Source organism: Lycorma delicatula, chromosome 4, assembly GCF_047948215.1.
Source record: "Lycorma delicatula isolate Av1 chromosome 4, ASM4794821v1, whole genome shotgun sequence".
Taxonomy (NCBI): Eukaryota; Metazoa; Arthropoda; class Insecta; order Hemiptera; family Fulgoridae; genus Lycorma; species Lycorma delicatula.
Genome location: NC_134458.1, coordinates 58,151,424 through 58,172,439, shown reverse-complemented (window position 1 = coordinate 58,172,439; position 21,016 = coordinate 58,151,424). Strand labels below are relative to the sequence as shown.

General features: G+C 29.5%; 1 protein-coding gene across 3 annotated transcripts in view; it reads left to right on the top strand.

Annotated features, from left to right (window-relative positions):
• Smr (nuclear receptor corepressor smrter) overlaps positions 1-21,016 on the top strand; it is a 336,086-nt gene that overhangs the window by 214,480 nt on the left and 100,590 nt on the right. For all 3 annotated transcript variants that reach the window (XM_075363021.1, XM_075363020.1, XM_075363022.1), the window contains 2 exons: positions 3,781-3,846; positions 7,368-7,480. In XM_075363021.1, the coding sequence (XP_075219136.1) occupies positions 3,781-3,846; positions 7,368-7,480 (179 nt within the window). The remainder of the gene's footprint in view (positions 1-3,780; positions 3,847-7,367; positions 7,481-21,016) is intronic.

Below are 21,016 nucleotides of genomic sequence, written 5' to 3'. Positions count from 1 at the left end.
AATATATATAACATCAAACACATTGTTCATTTCATTTAAATCAAATATCAAATATCCTTCATTTTATATATCCTTTTTTTTTTTTCTTAAAGCCACGGAAAAAGTTAACTGATCCTAAAATAATATGTTAACTGAGGTTTTGAATTGCAATCAAAAATTCTTTTTTAGTACATTCAAATTATTTTTCTGGTTTTATCAGTTTATGTAAAGGGTAACAGTTGAAATGTAACAAGGTAATCAGATTATGAAGTCAGAATAAAGTTTAAAAAAAATTCATGATGTATTTCAAAATAGCAATATATTCTTGTTAATTGCTAATCTCCTTTTTCAACTTAGGTTATTAGCACTTGTTAAAAAATATGATTATGTAAGATTCTTCATGCAGTTAAATATGTAAATTGATATGTGGCAGTATTCAGATGTATGAAGTAAATTAATTAAGAAATTTTCATTATGATTCTCAACACAACTGCAATGTAATGCATTTATGAATCACTTATGGCGTTATATGTGGCTGTGAATCGACAACAAACTGCAGACCATCATTAATACTGCTCAGTGCTACAACATTTCGTCAGATTTCAAAACATTACAGTGTATATCATTTGAAGTCAGAGGTAGAGGTCTCAAGAATAGCAAAGCTTGTTTTTATTAATGTTGTCTCATAAATTGATATCATGATCTAAAAAATAATAGATGTTATTTGTTATTTCCTTATTCTCACATATTATCATTATTACTTTATACTAAATTATGTATACTTTAATTCATTTCATTACAGTAATTCTTATTAAAATTTTGACAAAATTAAAACTTTTTTCTTTTCATAAACTTTGATTACTTTTTTTTATGAAAGTAATTTGTGTCAATTAATTATGATACATTAAATATATTTTAGTATATTTACATCAGTTAAACTATAATTTTCTACCAGATAAATGTTTCTGTTTATATATTGTTTAATTGCACCAGTCACATGATCTTCAATTCAGCAATCATTCCTCTAAGTCATGTGACAGATTTGGTACTGTTTTTCTAATAGTTTTAATTTAAATTTTAAAAAATAGTAAAGGAACAATGTTTTACATGAGATAATATACTTGATAGGTGGTGTAGAGATAATTGATATTTAAAATTAAAAAAAAATTGTTGCCTAAATAATAATATTCATATAATGTATGGCAGTCAATTTCTCAAAGAATCTTTAACACACTTCTTTATTGATAATATTTTTATTACAATGATAAGAGCTATTATTATTGTTTTAAAGCAGTTGATTATTTTTTTCTAAGAAGACTTTAATTTAAAATCTATGTTTTAAATTTTTTATGTAATAAAAAGTGTATATTGATAACTTAAATTCTCTATAAACTAATTTTTGCTATGAATCATTTAGTAAAATATAACCTTTTTTAACAATATTATGTTAATCGTTTAGTGAAATTAAAAATATCTGTGTCAGATGATATAATTTACTATTTTATAGTTTTTGTACTGTATATTAAAAATTAAAAGTTTCAGAGAATTAGATTTTTGACCATTCAGTCGTGTATTACAGAAAATGGTTCTTGTGGTAGTAATAATGGTTTTATCTTTGATTACAAATTGAAATTGAAATGCTAATTAATGTTTACTTACACGATTGCTAAGTCAGTCCGGGGAGCTATTCTGTTTCTGTATTAATCTGTCGATGGGTTAGGAATCTTATTTCCTTCAGTTTTCAATTACTTTGATTGTACTCTGGTGATTGGATTAGTGAAAACTTTTTACATCATTACTTTACATAAATTTTAGATCGTTTGCTTTCTCTATATTTCTACTTTATAACTTTTCTGAATGTAATGCGAAAACCTTTGATGAAGAATCTCTTGTAATTTTGTTCTATATGAGAATGTTAGATTGTTAATTTAATATCTTTAAAATCTATTCCTGAAGCATAGAATAAGTTAGAGTTCAGTGGCTATGATAGCTATTATCAATAATGCCTTTTACTTTAGTCACCTGGTTCAGTAAACATAGCTTTGGCTGTTGAAATTTTATCTTTACTTCATTCATTATTCATAATGTACTCCTTAGTCATTCCAAGCATTACGAAACTGTTAGGTTGTAAGAAGACATACTTTACTGTCTTATTTGTGATCTGAAATGCTGTTTGTGTGCCTAAATCCTTGAATAATTTTAAGATAATTTTTAAATAATTGTGTTATCAAAACCTGACGATTTTTTCATTCATCGAGATGCTTGTGTATAGTTTTCAGTATTATGTGATGTAAATATGAATTACAGTATCACTATTTATGATGCATTTATTACTGTGTACTATATATTAGTAAAAGAATTTAATTTTAATCAAAATAATGTTACAACTCTACCTGCATAAGCCAGAAACAGTAAAAAATATTCTGTAAAAACTAGAATTTAAAACCAACACAAAATACGTTTTTTTGCCTTTTATTGTCATCTGTAAGTTGATTGTTACTGATAGTTTTCTCTCTTCTGCCCTAAAAAAAAATCATTTAAAAATAATATTTTTAAATAAAAGTAATGTAATTAAAAATCATAATAAAAAAAAATACATATATAATTGAAAATATTTACTGCCTTCTACATCCTCAGCTATCTGATTCATGTATTCTAAACTTCCATCTTTTATTATGAAAATAATAAAATTTATAATAAAATTTTTATTATGAAAGTAACTATAATCTTCATTTAGTGAAAATTAGAAAATTGTACTTTATATAGGGCATACAGTATATAGAAGCTTTTACAACTGCACTGATTCTAGGAAGAGACTATTAATTAGAGTATCAGTTCATCTGTAACCATGCAAAGTACACCGTAGATGAGGATTTTTACCTGTTATTCACCGACAAACAAAATTTTCTAATTCTCATTAGTTATATAAAAACATAATTATCATTCCTTATTGAGCATGTAATTTTTTCTTTTTTAGTAATGTTTTTCCTGATCCTTACAGTTGAATCCTCACCACCACAGATATAACGAGAAGATTGTGTGTTTTATTAACTTAAAATGAGGAACTCTTTTATTGTTGCTGGTATTTAGATGAAAAGTTACTACAGACTCTCTTCTCTGTTAATTAATTTTACTATTCTTTTGCCAGAGTTTTTTCTGTAGTTTGATGACAGGATTCTAGTCTTTGTTAAGTGCATCTCTTTTATTACATTTCAAACAAAGCATTTTAGTGTACATTGTGTTTACATTTGGTACACCAACCTAATTCTTTTCTCTTAATCTTCCTGTTCTACTATTGTCTTAAAATTTTTACATTTCATTCTTATTAGATATCTAATCTTTAACATTATCCTGTAACTTCACATTATGATGTTGCAGAGTATTAGTATTCAGCGTCTCCTATATATTATTGATTTGTGTTGTGTTAGTATAATAAACTGTTCATGTTCTGTTGAAGATTCTGATTGGTTCAGAAGTGGGAAAAATCAATGAATAAAATCACTGAAAAATAATTATTTAATTTAAGCTAAGAGGAGCATTATGGAGAGTTGAAATTCTGATGTATTTAAGCTTATTCATTCAATATTGATGTTTCTTGAATTTTGAGCATGTGGTGATTTCATTAAAATTACTTATTTGAAATGTGTTTATTGTGGGTTAAATTCACATTTTACTTAATATAATTTAAAAGATATTCTTGTTTTAATTTAAATAGTATGTTTGTTAATGGTTTTATTTATTTTGTATACTCTGAAATACTATATTATATTTTATTTACTGGTTTCCCCATTTTTTTAACAGATGGCAGAATTCAATGCATCAGCCTAATCAACCCAATGAAGGAGAATGTCCAGATGGGGCAGTAAGGTATGTATTTTTATTTTTGTAAGGATAACTTGTGTTCTTTGTAATTTTTTTTGATTCACTAGCAGAAACAACTACAACTATGTATAATAAACTGTGTTTGTTAATGGAAAAAATTAAAATTCCATACTTCCACTAAAGTCTTGCCACTAAATGGGATTGTTTTATTATCTTTTCCATTTGTATGTGTTGTGTATAATTATTGAATAAATGGGAAATGAACAAGGCACAACTTGCCGATACAAGTATCCAGATATATATACCTGTACATTAACAATTGTAATCATTGTTTGAAATGTTTGCCTGATTTAACAGACATGTGTTAAATCAGATATACACATAAGTATTATGTGTATATTTTTCATAAAAATGATGAAAATTCTGTATTAAAACATATACATTTCATTCACACTGTCTAAATATCATTGAATATTTATCACCTGAATAAAGGATAAAATTTCTCATCCATTCTAATGCTTATCAACAACTCAGCTGTAAGTAAATTATTATTATGTGACGAGTTGTCTGGATGATGTTTTCAAATTATTTACAGCTATAGAGCATAGTTGTAAATAAATTTCTGTTATCTTGATTTAACGTTAATAAAACTGCTACCATAAAAATAATTCAAAATAAAATTGCAATTGAAGAGAAAATTGTTTTCTTATAAAACTACTTAAAAAAAAACAATTCTTAACTTGCATTCCTAATCATATCTTCGGCTTTTTATCTTTGAAAAATAACAATACTACTATAGTGTGAAAACATATATGTTTATTTCACAATGTTAGTATAATATTTTAAGTATTCTGTAAATATATATACGAGGTGCAACAATAAAGTAATGAGAATGATTTTTCTTTGCAAGATGTGGCAACCCTGCAGCTTGCGTAGGCACACCATCTTTGACCTTGGTCTATAAGCTACTTCTAGTCCAAGCGGGACATTGATGTAACTGCTCAGTCGTGAGTTATGCTGTAATAAGTGAACACGTGTTTTTGTCTCTCGTCACAGAAATGAAACCGCAAAATATTGCGCAACAGTATGCCATTTCTTTTTGCGTTAAATTGGGAGAAAATGCGACGACAACTTATGGTAAGCTTCAGGAGGCTTTTGCAGAGGAGGTTATGTCAAGAGCTCAAGTTCTTTGGTGGCATAAAATTTTTAGTGAAGGCAGAACAAATGTTGAAGATGAAGACCGCAGAGGACAGATGTCAACTTGACCAGAGTGCGTGAAATCGTACGATCTGATCGAAGATTATCTGTGAAAATGATTGCAGAAGAACTCAACATCAATCGAGAAACGGTTGGTCTAATATTAACTGAAGATCTTGGTATGAGAAAGATTTGTGCAAAAATGGTCCCCAAAAATCTCACACAACAACAGCGAGAAACACGGAAAAATGTGGCAGCCGATCTGTTAGAGCAAACGGAAATCAATCCAGATTTGTTGAGCCGTGTTATTACTGGTGATGAAGGTTGGTTTTTTCAATACGATCCAGAGACAAAACGCCAAAGTTCGCAATGGTGCTCAAAGGGATCACCCAGACCAAAAAAAGCTTGCATGTCAAAGTCAAAAGTGAAATGCATGCTTGTGTGCTTCTTCGATTCCAAGAGAATTGTTCATAAAGAGTGGGTGCGTCCTGGACAAACAGTTAATCAATATTTCTACAAAGAAATTTTAGAAAGACTTCGTAAACGAGTTCTTCGTGTCCGTGCCAACATTGCTGATAATTGGATTCTGCATCACGATAATGCGCCATCCCATACTGCTCTGTCAGTACAGCAATTTTTAACCTCAAAACAAATTTCAGTACTACCACAGCCACCTTATTCACCAGATATCGCTCCATGCAACTCTTTTCTATTTCCAAGAGTTAAAATGGTGATCAAGGGACACCATTTTCAAACAACACAAGATGTCCAAAAAGCTGTGACGATGGTCTTGGAGGCTATTACAGAAGATGAGTTCCAGAAATGTTACCATCAATGGTAGAAGCGCTGGAATAAGTGTGTGCAATCAGAGGTGAACTACTTTGAAGGAGACAACACTAAACATTACTAAAACGGTAAGCAACATTTTTTTTTCACATCAGTCTCATTACTTTATTGTCGCACCTCGTGTATATATATATGCATTTGTGTGTTTCTCTTGGAAAGAATATCCCATATGCTACTGCAAATATTTTTAGCATATGAAACTCTCAGTTGTTACTCAGACTGTTGTCTTATTGTTCTGATCTCGTGTAATCATTTTGTTTGGAGTTTCATTTTACAGTTTAGTTTTTAAACACAATTTTTGTATTTTCTTCAAAAATTCAAAAATAAATAATTGTAATAAATTATAATTGTAAAGTTCCAAATGACAGCTTTCATTGTGATTTTACCTGATTGTGATGCAACATATGTTAATACTGATTCAACTGTCCAAAAAAGATGAAAATTTTGACATGTTCACATAAAAAAAAACCACTTATGCTATACAAAAAACCAAACATTAAAATTTTTTATTGTAATGACAGCAAAAAAAGTATCAGATTTTTATACAAACAAAATGAATCATAAATGTAAAATTTACATAAGACATGCTTGATTAACATAATATGAAAATCTATATTTTTAGAAAAATTATTGTAGATTTTTTTGGCCCAGGTAGTTTTGTAGAGCTCTTATGTTTACTCTAATTTTAATAATTTTTGGAAAGATCTTTAGAGGCTCTCAGTTTACTCAAGTATTATCATTAATTTTGAAAATTCTCATTATTCACTTTGTTGAAGTCCATATGTACTCATGTGGTCCAGCATGGAATGATTAAATACGAAGTATTATTTGTTTCTCTCAGTTGATTATAAATAATGATAATTAGCTTTAGAGTAATATGTCATCAGATTATTTGAGACTTAATTTTATAATCTTAAATTTTATTTTTTAGTCGGATTATTTATTTTGAGAAAAACAGTGAGAAATACATTTAAATTTTAACATTAGTGTTAATTATGTTCTACTCTGAATCTTAATTTAATTTTATTTAATTTCAAAAACGTTTTTTTTGTAATTTATTATCCTGAGTTAGTAAACTCTTTTCTTTAGATTTAGATTGCGGTTTTACGAAGAGTAAAGCTCAGTAATATTTGCTCAATAAGTACTTGTTCAGATTTCTGTGTGATCCTCAGGTAGCAGTGATTGTCTTAAAGCAATCTCACAATTTACCTTGGTCGGTTGGGATAGTCTGTCTTGCCCTGCACCAACCTCTTTCGCTTACCTCACTCACGGGTTACTGATTAGTTAAGTTTATTGTGATGAAATTAATTAAACTTATTAATTAGAAAATAGAAATTGAAATCTGAAATTATTCTGTTAACTTGTAGTGCAAGACTGTAATTTTGCTTTATATTGTTGTAGAATGTGCTACACCCATATTATTGAGTATAGATTTAATTTCATTACATACAGTATTATGCTTTTAAAAGTTTTGGTACTAATAATGATTGCTTTGACTGATGGAAAAAACCTTTCTGTTACAGTGAAGTGAAAATAGATAGTAAGAAAAAAGAAAGGAGAAAAGAAGAGAAAAAGAAGAAAGAAGAGGAATTAGGCGGAGAAACGACTGATGATGATGAAATGTTGGATCCACAAAGTGAGTCTTTTAAGAATTTTTTTTATATTTTTTATATATGTTGAAATTTTTTTCTTTTATTGCATGTCTTTATAAATATTAAAAAAGATTTTACACATTAGTAATCTTTATTATTTTGTGTATTTTAGTGTAAAAAACTTACATTTTTCTTTTTTACTGTTTAATATTTATCAATGATAAAACGGATCATTATTTGTCTATAATCATTTTTAAACACAAAGTAAAGTAGCCGGACCACATACTCCAAATGCTAATTTTAGGTGAATTTTTCAGTGTGCTGTATGTCCATATTATAATCTTTTAGCTGATCTGCTGTAGTTTCAGACCAGCTGCTCATAAATCTATGCAGTTAACTCATATGTAGTTAAATTAAAATAAATATGCCTGTACTGGACTCAAAACCCGGTTCTTCAGCGCGGGAGAGCTACTGACAACAGCTTATCAGTACCGGTTCTAACTATTAATCACTATTACAGGGAGGATTGTATATCTAGAACTATTTTGTGTCCAAAAAAAGGAAGCCTTAGCTGACTTTTTTGCTGGTTAGCTATTAACTAAAATTAATTCTACTTTGCCCTGTAATTATTTTAGTTATTATTTTGGCTTCTCACGTTCATTAATGAGCTAACATATTCCTTTCTATCTAATTCTGTAAATTAGGGAGAACTCTCATAAAAGAAAAAAGAAAATTGATGATCATATGCATAGTTATTAAAAAAATATGTTATCATTCATAAAGGTCTTAAATAATAACGGTTAGAAAAACAAAATTAATATTTCTTATTGTTATTTTTTAATTTTTAGTATTTTAATTAATTATAATTAGTGATAAAAACATAAGTAAATAGATAAATCACTGGAATAAAAAATAGTCCATATCCAGTTCTGATAAATTTATTTCACCACTGGAATTTAGTATTCTGTAAAAGAGGTTACTGCAGATTAACTAGTAAATAATTCATTCCATATTGTTAATTTATTTTCCATGTCTTAGTTATGATGACTTTTTGTATATTTTTTTGCTAAATCATCTTGACATTTTATTTTACTTTTTACTGAAATACCGTGTATTCCACTCGCATTAAAAAGAGTCCAGCAGTAATGTAACATACTGCTAAAAAAAATTGTGAAAATGAATTATTTTTGTTGAATCATTAAAAAACAATGTCACTACAAACTCAACTGTGTTCCGCTCCATATTATTAAAATTATTTTAATGGCCTATAGCATTTTAAGTTCATTATTTAATGAATAATGGTTTAGGTACATGAATGTGCATATTTAGCTTTGTCAGCAAATGTGTGTTTATGAATATCATCTAGTTAAGATTAAATTCATCAGAGTGCTTCACTTCAATACATCTTTACTCTTGGTTAATGAAGATTTATCATGTTTTAAAAAATTTAGATGAATATGATTTATTTTCATAACTGTCAATCTCTGTCCTTTGTACTTATAAAAAATACCTAATGAAAAATAACTTTGATGATTATATACTAATAAAAGATACTTGTATTCTGTTCGTTTTGCTTACCTTCTTTTATCATACATCAATATATGCTTTTCTGTTCACCTTTGTAAATAATTCTCTAGTTTACCCTTGTTTTTGTAGGCTATGTATTATTTCAACTCCAAAATATCCTTGGAGTTCCAAAGATGAATTTCAGCTATTTTCTTTCACAGTAGGTTTTTGTGTTAAGCTTATTTTAAGTAATTTGTTTTTGTAATTCTTTTAACTTGATTTCCATGAAAAGTGTGTAAAATCAGTGACTGCATTTTAATTCACTTGTTATGGTCTATGTGATTAAAACATGTTAATACTTCCAAGTGGTTTGATATTATACTTCAAGTTTGATATAATTTTTAACTTTTTCATTTAAATTACTAGCTAAGTAATAAACAGCTGATATTTTTAGGTAGGCCTTTATTTACTTTTTTGTTCCTAACAGGTTCTCATTCTGCAGGATTTTTTTTGATGGTCATTCTTTTTTTTTATTGTTTATAGCAGTTTTTCACTCCATGGCATGTGAGTGGTTAATGTACCATCTTTCTCATTTCCTATTTGTATGATATATTTACGTGAAATTCTTTTAATAAACAAGATTTTTCATGCAGAAATCTTTCATCGTCTTCATATCACATCCTCATTGCACTTGATTCCTTTAATGTTAAAGTAATTACCAATCTAGGAAGATATAAATGTTGTATCTCAAATTTCCAGCCTTACAAGGGAGTACCCTTGTTATTTCAGTATTAAAGTTATTTCATAACTTTATTTTCATTAATAATTATTTCAAACTTACATGCTGTTATTGCCTTAATATCCTCTTTACTGAACAAAATTGTTAAATTGTCATCCAAATTTAAAAAAATAATTTTTTATTGTTTTGATCAACCCTTTAATATCCACCTCTTTTATTGCAACTACAGCTGAACAACTTTTTTTTTGTTAGCTTTACTTTATCTAATTCTGGGGAACTTTTTTCCCTATGTCTATTTTCATAACACCACTGTGAGAAAAAAATCAACTAAGTTTTTGTATCTATATGCACAAATCATCCATCAACCAAACCATTATTTTCATGTCTATTACCATTTACTCAGTTTTTATTAATGTTAAGTTTGATGGTCGTTTAGTTGACTTCAGATTTTCGTATCACTTACTGAATATCAAATAAACGGTTTTGATTTTTTATTCTTGACGAAAGAAATGTTAGAAAACAATATGTATATTAAATATTTATATGACTTTTTTGTCTTTTACATTTTTAAAAAAATGTTAACAAATGTTTGAAGTAGTCTTATATCAGTTAAAAAACAAAGAAATAGGAATAACTTTAAGTGTAATTCTAGATTATACCACCTCGACTGAATATTTGAAGATTACGTAACATCATGTTTTTAAGCGGTGTTTTTGGATATTATTATATTACAGTAGGTATTGCATTTAAAACCTTAAAACTAGGCTACTTGTTCCGGAGTTTTAACTGCAACTTCTGGGATTAAGAGTTTAAAAAAAATAGCATTTCTGCAAACATTGGTTGGAACAATCATAAAAAATAAAAAATAATCAGTCCCTCACCTCAAAATAGTAAACTTTAACGTGCATTTACTGTATTACGATTACTTTTTTCAGAACTCTTTGTATTCCTAAATTGAACATCGGGATAGTTGTGTAATGTTGGTACTTTATTTTTATTATAAAAAAATCAATTTAAACGTTTTTTTCATTTAAAAACAACTCATATTCTTCAGAGTTGTATAAAATGTTATATCTGTTATGTAATATATACTAACAACATATTTGTACAAGACATTAAAGAAAAGTAGGCAAGTTTTCTTTGATTAATTTGGCTGACTTAAAATAAATGAACTTTTTTCTGAAATACATTGTACTCTGAAAAATGCTGAGAATAAAAATAATTACAGTAATCCTTTTGATTTTAATAGATTTGTTACATTTTATTTTTTAACTAGTAATATAATAAGGACTTAATCAAGATGGATAAATCTGGTTATTTTTAGACTAATGCCCACTAATCTATATATTTCTCTTTTTCATTTTAGCAAAGTTAGAGAAATGTGTTGGTGTAAGCTAAATTAGTGGACAGAAAATTATAAATAATGAGTCATTTTACTCAGTGTGTGAGAGTAGAGGTAGGAGCACTTTGTTAGTCTTGACTTTCCACACAACAAGTGTAGTGATTATACCTTTCGTTTCCAGAGTTTTTACTTTCGAAAGAGTTTTTATTACTCCAACATTGACTTGCGATTGGCCCGAAAAAAAAATTATTATATGGATGTTTTTTACATTGTTTCTTCACATTTCTAGTTAGACCGCTTATAACATTCCTGTAATATTATATATTTCTACAACTATTTAGGCTTTCCTATTTAGACGCTTTTTGTTCTCCAACACCTGCTTTTGCAATCTTCATTAAAGAACTCTGTGGTCAGGGTACAAAGCCTCTAATTAATCTGTGAGCTCCTTGCTTTTTCCTGTTTAGCCTCCGGTAACTATCGTTTAGATAATACTTCAGAGGATGAATGAGGATGATATGTATGAGTGTAAATGAAGTGTAGTCTTGTACATTCTCAGTTCGACCATTCCTGAGATGTGTGGTTAATTAAATCCCAACCACCAAAGAACACCGGTATCCACGATCTAGTATTCAAATCCGTGTAAAAATAGCTGGCTTTACTAGGACTTGAACGCTGTAACTCTCGACTTCCAAATCAGCTGATTTGGGAAGACGCGTTCACCACTAGACCATCCCGGTGAGTAATCTGTGAGCTCCTGATCGGTTTCAAAGCACTGGGTAATCCGCAAGCCTTTCATCTTGAAAATATGTTAGTCGCTTTGCACAGAGTCGAAGTTATAAGGGGATTGTAGGAAATCTTCCACTTAGACTGTTCAAATAAAGCCACTGCATGATTGCAGAACGGGTCATGCATTGCTAAATTGGAGAAAAATATTGCCTTCATGATCATCCTGTGCGGTTTATTTTGGTTTGATCTTATAATCTTCTTTAACATTTCACAATAAATTTCTGATGTTATTGGGATCCTGGTCGCATGACTATCCAAAAAATTCCTGTGTTAAAAGTTTTTTAGCGGTTCAGCTTGAAATTTTTTCGTTTGTTAAGTAAACAAGTCCCCAGTTGTTTGGATTATAACCCAGTCTTTGTTCAGGAACTTGATCCATATCTTATTCCTTCTCAATTTTGTCAAGATAGCCATCAATTTTTCGTAAGTAGTAATTATGAATGTTAAGGTCCTGGCCATCTTTGAATTTTATGTAAATCAGTAAGTCGATTTGGTACTAACATTACAAAGAAGTAATGGAAATCCAGGTTTTCTGATATAATTCTATAAAGAGATGTTCTTGAAATTTGTGGAAATCCATTTGAAAGTTCAGAAATTGTGAAACAATGTCCCATCGGGCAGAGTTAGTCCAATTTTTGCAATTGTTCATCAGACGCAATTGAATATTGAACTTGTCATGTGTATCTGTGCACATTTTGTGTTATCTGTCGCCAATCTCTTACAATACTGATAACTTCATTAACGTTAATGCGACACAATTGTAGATGGACTCAGTGGCACTGTATCCCTTTTTTTTGCAAAAACAGATCACATCACACGTCTCAGTGGTAACAAGTGAGAGGTTCCGTGTTTTAATGTCCAATCTTCGAATAAAAAAATGGGTGTGTAATAAGAGTGTAGATTGCTAGTAGCTACTGTGTTTATGCTATGTTGCTGTATAAACTGATTTATTTTCAGCAGCTTATCAGAAGTCAGGTTGTTTTCTTTAGCCACATTCTCTAAAACAGAGGAAAAGTATTGATAATATGACCGAAGGTGTGATTATAAACAATAAAATTTTTGTATTTGTAACAAATTATACAAGTTGCAAGACATTTTACGGATTTATTAATACTCGAATGTTCAGCTCGTTTAACCATGATGAGCTATAGGTTTATTAAATCTGTCTGTTAACAATCTACCCTTAGTTCATATCCTTAAATTTTATACATGCTACTTCCTGAGATGATCAAGGAAATTGAAGCGTGTGAAATTGCTTTTCTTTCTCTTTTGAGTCACGTGTAATAAACATTATGTTGTAATAGCCGAGCAGTTTGTAAAAGAAATCGCTTATTCCTCACTCCTTAGTATCCACGGAGTGTGATGATGTTTACTATTTTTGAACGGCTATGCCACTGTAGGATTGTCTTTTGTCATGAGTAGGCCACATACAACAATTAGGTTGTGACACCTGAAATATACACAAGCGTTTTTTATTTCGTTATATGTAAAAGAAAGCTTAATATTATGCGAACATAAAATATTTTTTTGAATTATATTTTTTCAATCATCCTACGAAAGTATATTTCGATATACCAAATCGACTGTCATCTTAATTTACAAGCAATTATCCTGTGTAATAAGCTCATAAAAACTGCTCTTTTATGAGCAGTTTCTGGAATGACTTTTACAGAAAGGTTCAGAAGGCAAATGATTAATTACTGCACAGGCTGCGTAATGGAAGAAGCAGTATAAGCTTATACATTTCAGTTTGAATTACGTTAATATATTTTCATTTACCTTAAACTACAGTTAAAAATGATTAACAGTGTAAAAGTAGTAATTCTTTGGTTCTGCTTCTGTTATCAATTCGCTGGATAACTTGTAAAAACGTTCTGGAAAAATTTACAAAATTTTTAGTAAAACTATACAAATAAAAATTTTTTGTTTTTTAAATAATAGAATTTTAATTTACATAATTTTTTATTTATTTGATTCTATAGTAAGATATATTACAATTTAGTCATTTTCAAATAGTTTTAAACAAAAAAAAAATTTTTTTTTTTTTATAATTTTCCCGATTACAGCTTGTTCTATAGAATCTAAAACATTTATGATGTACTTAATCGTCATTTTGTAGCATAAAATATCGATTTAAGAATAAAGTAAAGTTGTCAAATTTTATAACACATCAATTTATACAACGAATTTATTAATAAACATAAAAGCGATTACATTTAAATATCGTTCGATAATAATTAATAATAAAAAAGATATATATTGTTAATATAAGTATAAAACGAGTTGACTGTTTTTTTCATCGATTACAATTCGCAAACAGTTATTTTTTAAAAGAAAACAACAGTTTTGTTTCGTATTGTTATCGCATAACCGTTACGTGTAATATACACATATATAATAATATATATAATAATTACTTTTAGTAATTATTTTCTGAGCAAAATATTACCGGTCAAATGTTAAGTAATACAATATCTTATAAAATTATTAAACGCGTAACTTGAAAAAAAGAAAACGAAATATCTAACTAACCTAATCTTGTCGCCTTAAATGAAGCTTTAATTCTTCGCGATTAATATTACTCTCGATTCGTACAGCTTGGAAAAGAACTAGCTTGTAAACTATAATTCGTGTGTTATTCATAATATTGTAAGTAAGGAACAAAGATAGAAACGTTTATTGATCTTTCGGCAAATCGCACAAAACAGATCGTACTTCATTAATGTGTAACCGGTTAATTTTCTTTTTTGCGTTATTTTTGCATGTTACGTATTTTAAAATATAATTTTTTTATAGACGTTAAATTATACGCGGAATCAACCTTTGTAAATCACCTTATAAAAACCTGACGTGTTTACCGATATATTAACCGTGGTATGCGAGTATACACGGCACATAAAACTACAAACTCGTATACTAGAGTTATGAAATTTGATAAAATCAACGAATTAAATAGATGAACGATACAGATTGATTATTCTTTTTGACGGTGTAATGAAACGGTTTCCCAGATGAGTGCCGCTGGCAACATCGCCGATAAAGGAATTGATCCTTACAAAAATATCTTTGGAAGTGCAATTCGTGTACTTTATTTAGAAAATGAACTTTTAAAAAAACTTAGCCAATTTAAACTGCGAAATAATTACATAAAAGAATCTGTGTTAATTTCCGTTTTATTGTTCGAATAGTCTAGTTTTAATGTTCGTGTCTGTATGACACGATTGCTTTTACGACAAATCGAACCGAATCGGAATTAATATATAACCGGTTAAAACCATCGATTTTATGAAAAGTAATGAATAACACGTTCGGCATAAACGCGATGTACTATCGTTACAGTAACCTTGAACCGCTATTAATCTACTTCATTAATAAAACCTTTAAAGTCGTTGTTTACCGATTTTTATGCCCACGATGGCCCCTTCTGAAAATTATAAAACTATTAATATTTAACTGCAAAGTACGTCTAACGTATTTAATATTATGATTTAAAAACTCATGCGATAAAGATTTCAGTCGCTTTTGCTACCGTCTTCAGTGATAGATGCCGTTTCTTGATCCGGCGTCAACCGATGTTGCTGGCAGTTTTCGTGAAGTAGGAAGACGTGTATTTGAAGTACGATCAGAAACCGGATTACATTTGTGAATTGTTTGTTCATTTAGTACAGTGTACACCCATGTACCACGCGCACCCGGATTTGGAAAATTGAAAAAATGTTACTTTTTGCATTTTATTTACAAAATCCTCATAGAAGATCGAAGTATAACAGTATTTTTTATTTGTATAATGCCAGTCGATCTTCTACACTGTAAATATTTATTTAAAAGCATAGAAATTATAATAGATATTTACCTTAAATACTTGTATCGATGCTTCGTTTCGATCAGAAACGGCTTCTTCAAATCAGAGTTTCCGTCATCTGTAGAATTGCAATCGGTAGTAATCACTTAATCACAAACAATCGCCCTCGAATCCATCAGGAGCGTTCGTAATGCAACATTTCTTACACGATTTTTTAATCAAATCATCCGGTATTTCTGACCGAGTCGGTGTAATCCACTTACAAATCTGTATCGAAGAAGGTTTGTTAATTTTACCGGATGATGTAGTCTCGTGTTGGCCATCCGGTTTCTGTAGCGTTTACGTAGTTCGGTTTTAAGCGGTCGGTTTAAGGAGATATCTAGAGGTCGAAGAATAGATGTCACCCCACTAGGAATTATAACCCGATCGCACTCTCCAGCAGTCGGCTTTCGTTTTACTTCATCGGTCCTATGACCCCTAAAAATGTGCTTTACAAGTACGGAAGGCTTTCGTAATAAAGCCTGGTCGAAGCTTACAGATGCATTTAATCTGGTCTGGTACTTATCGAATCATTATTCATCCTTGAATTATGCTCTTTGGACAATATCGGGTGGAAATTTTTCACCTTTCGGTAGATGGTTTCTTTTAAAAATTACATATGAAGATAATTTCTTCCCATCTGAAAGTATTTTTGGCATCATACAGCGACGTTTTTTTTCGTAACCGGCAATTCGTATACGAACACGCTTTGCACCTACATTTTCAATTTTTGGTGGAATTTCGAGTCACCGGTGTCTGGTCCGCATTCCAAATTTGATCTAGGGAATAATTGTTCCTTTTTCGTAAATTTATGACGTATCTTTGTCGGTTTAGCTTCGTAAGCCGTTGTGTTATGTCGGAAGAGAAATCTGCGTACCCGGTTAAAATTAGCTTAAATTCATCCCTAACTATATTTAATTTGTTAGCGATTTTTAGGCCTTTAATCTGACAAATTTGTATAGAAATCGCGTATCCAAATTGACGTACATTCGCGTCAAAGTACGCGCTGCCAAGTTAATGTATATTCCGTATATGCGGTACAAGTTTTTCTTCTGTTTCCGGATATTTCCTGTTTTTATCGACTACGAGCTATTCATTTTCTTTCTTTCGCCACTCACGAATGCAAGACTGCTGTATCAAATTTTCTGCCCGTAGCACGATTTCTATGCTCCTTTGTGTAAGCGACAACACGTAATTTTTCTGGAATAGTGAATGGACCAGGCAATCGTTTTTTTAATTCGATTTGTAGTTCTGTTGTACACGTAACTTTTACGTACTGAACGGTCGTTGTCGCAATGAAAACTGATCGTAGACGATTACAAACGATCGATAAAAATATTTTCGTATTAAATTAAATTATTCTATGTGCGAGAAAAATGTAAAAGACAGTTTCTGATAATTCTAGCGGTACGTCGTAGATAAGAGTTTTTATTTTCTATACCGGAAATTAGTTGTGGCCAAGTTTTTTTTCTATGTAAAATACTTTATTTCACTGGATGTAAGTTCGTAGTCGAAACAGAACAGTTTGTAATCCAAATCTATACGGATCGATCAATAAGTTTAATGATTACATCGTTATCGATGTGAAATCTAACAATCCATATATGATGCGCAGACCATTTTTGAAACCGTCATACCGGACAAACTTTTGCGGGTGGTACATGGGGATATATGGTATATCGATGTTATACGTCTATATATTTCGTTCTTTGTTGTATATCTTTTTTTTTTAAATTTGTAATCTATTATCTCTGAATCTTTATTTATCAATATTAATACTATGTATTTTTTATTAATTTTCTGATTTTTATTAATATAGAAATCTGGTTCCGTAAATAAACGCTTTTTTATGTTAGATTTTCCTTTTGAATGCGTTAATTGCAATTTGTATGATTTTTAATGTACTCTTGCGTTAATAAAAAATATGTAAACTTTTTATCTTAAAAGTAATCATCATTAGTACTTTTACTACGAGAGGAAGGGTTAATTACTTCCATTTAATTCTTGATCTTTGATCTCGGAATATGTCCTCCTGGTAATACGAATTTTTCGCTTATTCGAATAGGCGTAAATTTTTATTAGATCGGATTTCCAGGAGTAAAGATTAATGTTAGTTTGCTTTTAATTAAATTTAAAAAAAAGAAGTTATTTTTAACCCTAAAAAGTGTACGCATGTGCACGCGATCTTAGGAAAAAAACTTAGTCGGGAAGTAGTAAAAATATTAAAAAAATACCTTAATTTAAAATGTAATTGAAGTCGATGTTTCTCTATTTAAAAATTATAAAAAATTTGTTTCGTAAAATCATGTTACTGAACGAAACAAATGTACAATTTTTGTCATTCCTAAAATTGTTTAGATTTATCTTTCATCAGTAATCGAATGTTAGAATATACTAAGACGAAATCGTTATATTCGATGGTAAATACTGCGTCTAAAATCACTGATAACCGATGAGGTGCCAGTTTGTTATTAAATTATCTCAAGGTTGTGATATATTAGTACAATAAAAATGTATCGTGAAATATATTTTAAAACGATGTAAAGATCACCATTTGGTATTAATAAATGGGCTAGAAGATATGAATAAAATGCTATAAGGTATCGCGGTAAACTATTCTCTTTAAGAAGGGACGAAGAAACAGATGGTAATACTGTTTTTATTTATTTTTTTAGAATTAATAAGCGTAATTTATAGTTAAAAATCTTTTTAGAAATTACGAAAAAACAAAAGTTTTTCCGAAAAGACTATTCCGGTCGATTCTTGCCATCATACTTCATTAAAAATACAACATTCTCTTACATTTTTAATATTTTAATAAACGTTCATTTTTATAAAGAAGTAAAACAAAAGAAGAAAAACGGTTGACAGAACAAATAGAAAAGGAAAATTAGTTAAGGGAAAGTCGTATAAAAACGACTGAAAATAATTAAAACAAAGAGAACGATATTTAATCTGCTGTAGAAGGTTTACACTACATTTTTCAATATAAAGTTATTAAAAGTAATATTTAGGAAAATGAACAGGTGTTTTGTTAAAAATCTGTAGTAAAACCGGTATCGAATCAAAAAAAAAAAAAATATTTAAGACAAGTAAAAAAACACTTTTAAATAATTTAATCGACATAAATAGATACGTAAAATTGTAATCGTATAAAAAATAAATACGAATTTTCAGATAAACTTGATATATAAAATTACTGTTCAAATTAACAGAACCCACCGGGCTGGTCTAATGGTTAACTCGTCGCAAATCAGGTATTTCACAGCTGATTTTCGACGTGGAAGATTCTGTGGTTCGATTCCTGGTAAAAGCTAGTTGTTTTTATACGGATTTGAATAGTAGATAGTGAATACCGGTGTACTTTGGTGGTAGTTGGGGTTCAATTAACTATATGTCCCAGGAATAGTCGGCCTGAGTGTACAAGACTACACCATATTTACGTGTGATACATATCATCCTCACTCATTGAGCCTAGGGGGGGGGTGGTTGCCTATTGTTCACTATTTGAACAGATTGCAACGTACACATGGGAGAAAAAAGTAATTAAGAGTAGAAAAATGAATTAGTATGAAAATATTTAACATTTTTGTCGAATGAGAATCATAACAATAAATTAATCGCTGATGAAAAGCAGATAAGCCAAACTATCGATAATAGTTTTTGCGATTGTTAGTATAAAATCTAGTTCTGCACCGTAACATTGCAAGGGAGTTAAAAAAAATATAGTATTTTAAAATATGTATTTGACTAACGAACTGCGATTCGGGAAATTTATATGCGTTTAAAACTAGTGATGTGTTAAAAAAGGAAATTATATGTGTGTGTGTGTGTGTGTGTGTGTGTGTGTGTGTGTGTTTGTAGCCTCACATTTGCTCATCATTGATTCTCGAACTTCCTGAATCTCTAGAAAACTGAAATTTTATTTATGACAACCCTAATAGAAAACTGTGCTTAAATTATTTTGATCTTTAATCTTTAAAGGGTTTAAAGAGGACTAAACATTAAATAGCAGCTGTTTATGTAAATATCTTTTTGGATATTATATTTTTCGTTATATTCTCTGAAGTTATAATAAATAATCGGTCCGATCATTTTAATTAATGAACTCCCAATAGGATGGAAAAGAGATCCAATGATTCTGGATTTTTAGACGGAATTCGTTTTCTGAAGGATTTTGTGCATCAGATTTAGCATGATCAAAACCGGCCAAAATCATTGAACCAGAAGTAGAAGCTTCAACATGAGCCCTTTGGTAAAACCAAATAAGAAAACTTATTTAAAAAATAAACAAAATGAAAAACATTAAGTAATTGTTAACAAGAAAATGAAAGAATAAATTAAAACAACCAAAAAAATAAATAACATAAAAAATTCTTAATAAAAAAAGCATTTTAAATAAAATATTAGATTATATTTAGATTTTTTTTTTGTTATATAAAAACTTACATTTTTTATATATATTCTGAGTTTTTTTTATGAGGAGGGTCACCGGTAGTTTTGGATTACATACTAAATAGTTTTGAAAATAAATATTTTTCGGAAAACTTTTAGATTACATAACCTGTAAAGCCCTAAACACATTTCATCCCGAATTATGTATTGATTTAAAATTTTATCCTTTAAAAGAAGAAAATAACTGCACGTTCGGACAAAAGTTTCCGGGTAGTTAATAAAAAACGTTTGGCTTTTTTATTTATATTAGGTCACATTAGTTATGTTTTTCATTTTTCGAATTAGCAATAATAAAAACGTAGGAGTGCATTTAAGAAACCGTGAATTTATTTAATTAAACTTTAATTCCCTTTATAATTTATTACATATTCGGAACCCAGAACGATAAATGGTTCATTGAAGTTCCTAACAATTCTCTAGTATTTATATTTAATTAAAGTGTAATACATTAAAATCCACATTAAGGACAACATTTTATCTCGCGTCATGTGTATACCTTCTGGCTTGACACAATATCACTAAAGAACCGAGTACAGTTATCCAAGAAATAAGCTTCTTTAAGACTACGAAATAACAATGAAAACTGACAGAGTCCTATGTTTACAGATCATAATGAGATCGCCCTTCTTGAAAATAGGTTAATCAAAGCCTTGTATGTATAATATAATAAACGTGTGCTGTTTATATATTTTTTGCATTGCTAGAGCATATGAGGAACTATTTTTGATTCTTAAGTTGGTTTTGTTATCCTTGACCTGTGCTTTCTACCGGGTGGTTCTTTGAAGTAGTCTATCCCGAGATTACGATCATATCTAAATATTCAAAATCCAGGTTGTTTTTAAACAAATTAGCGGAGTGGGAGGAAAGGTTATCAGTCACTCAGGGTGATCTAGCTATTTTTAATTTGGATAACA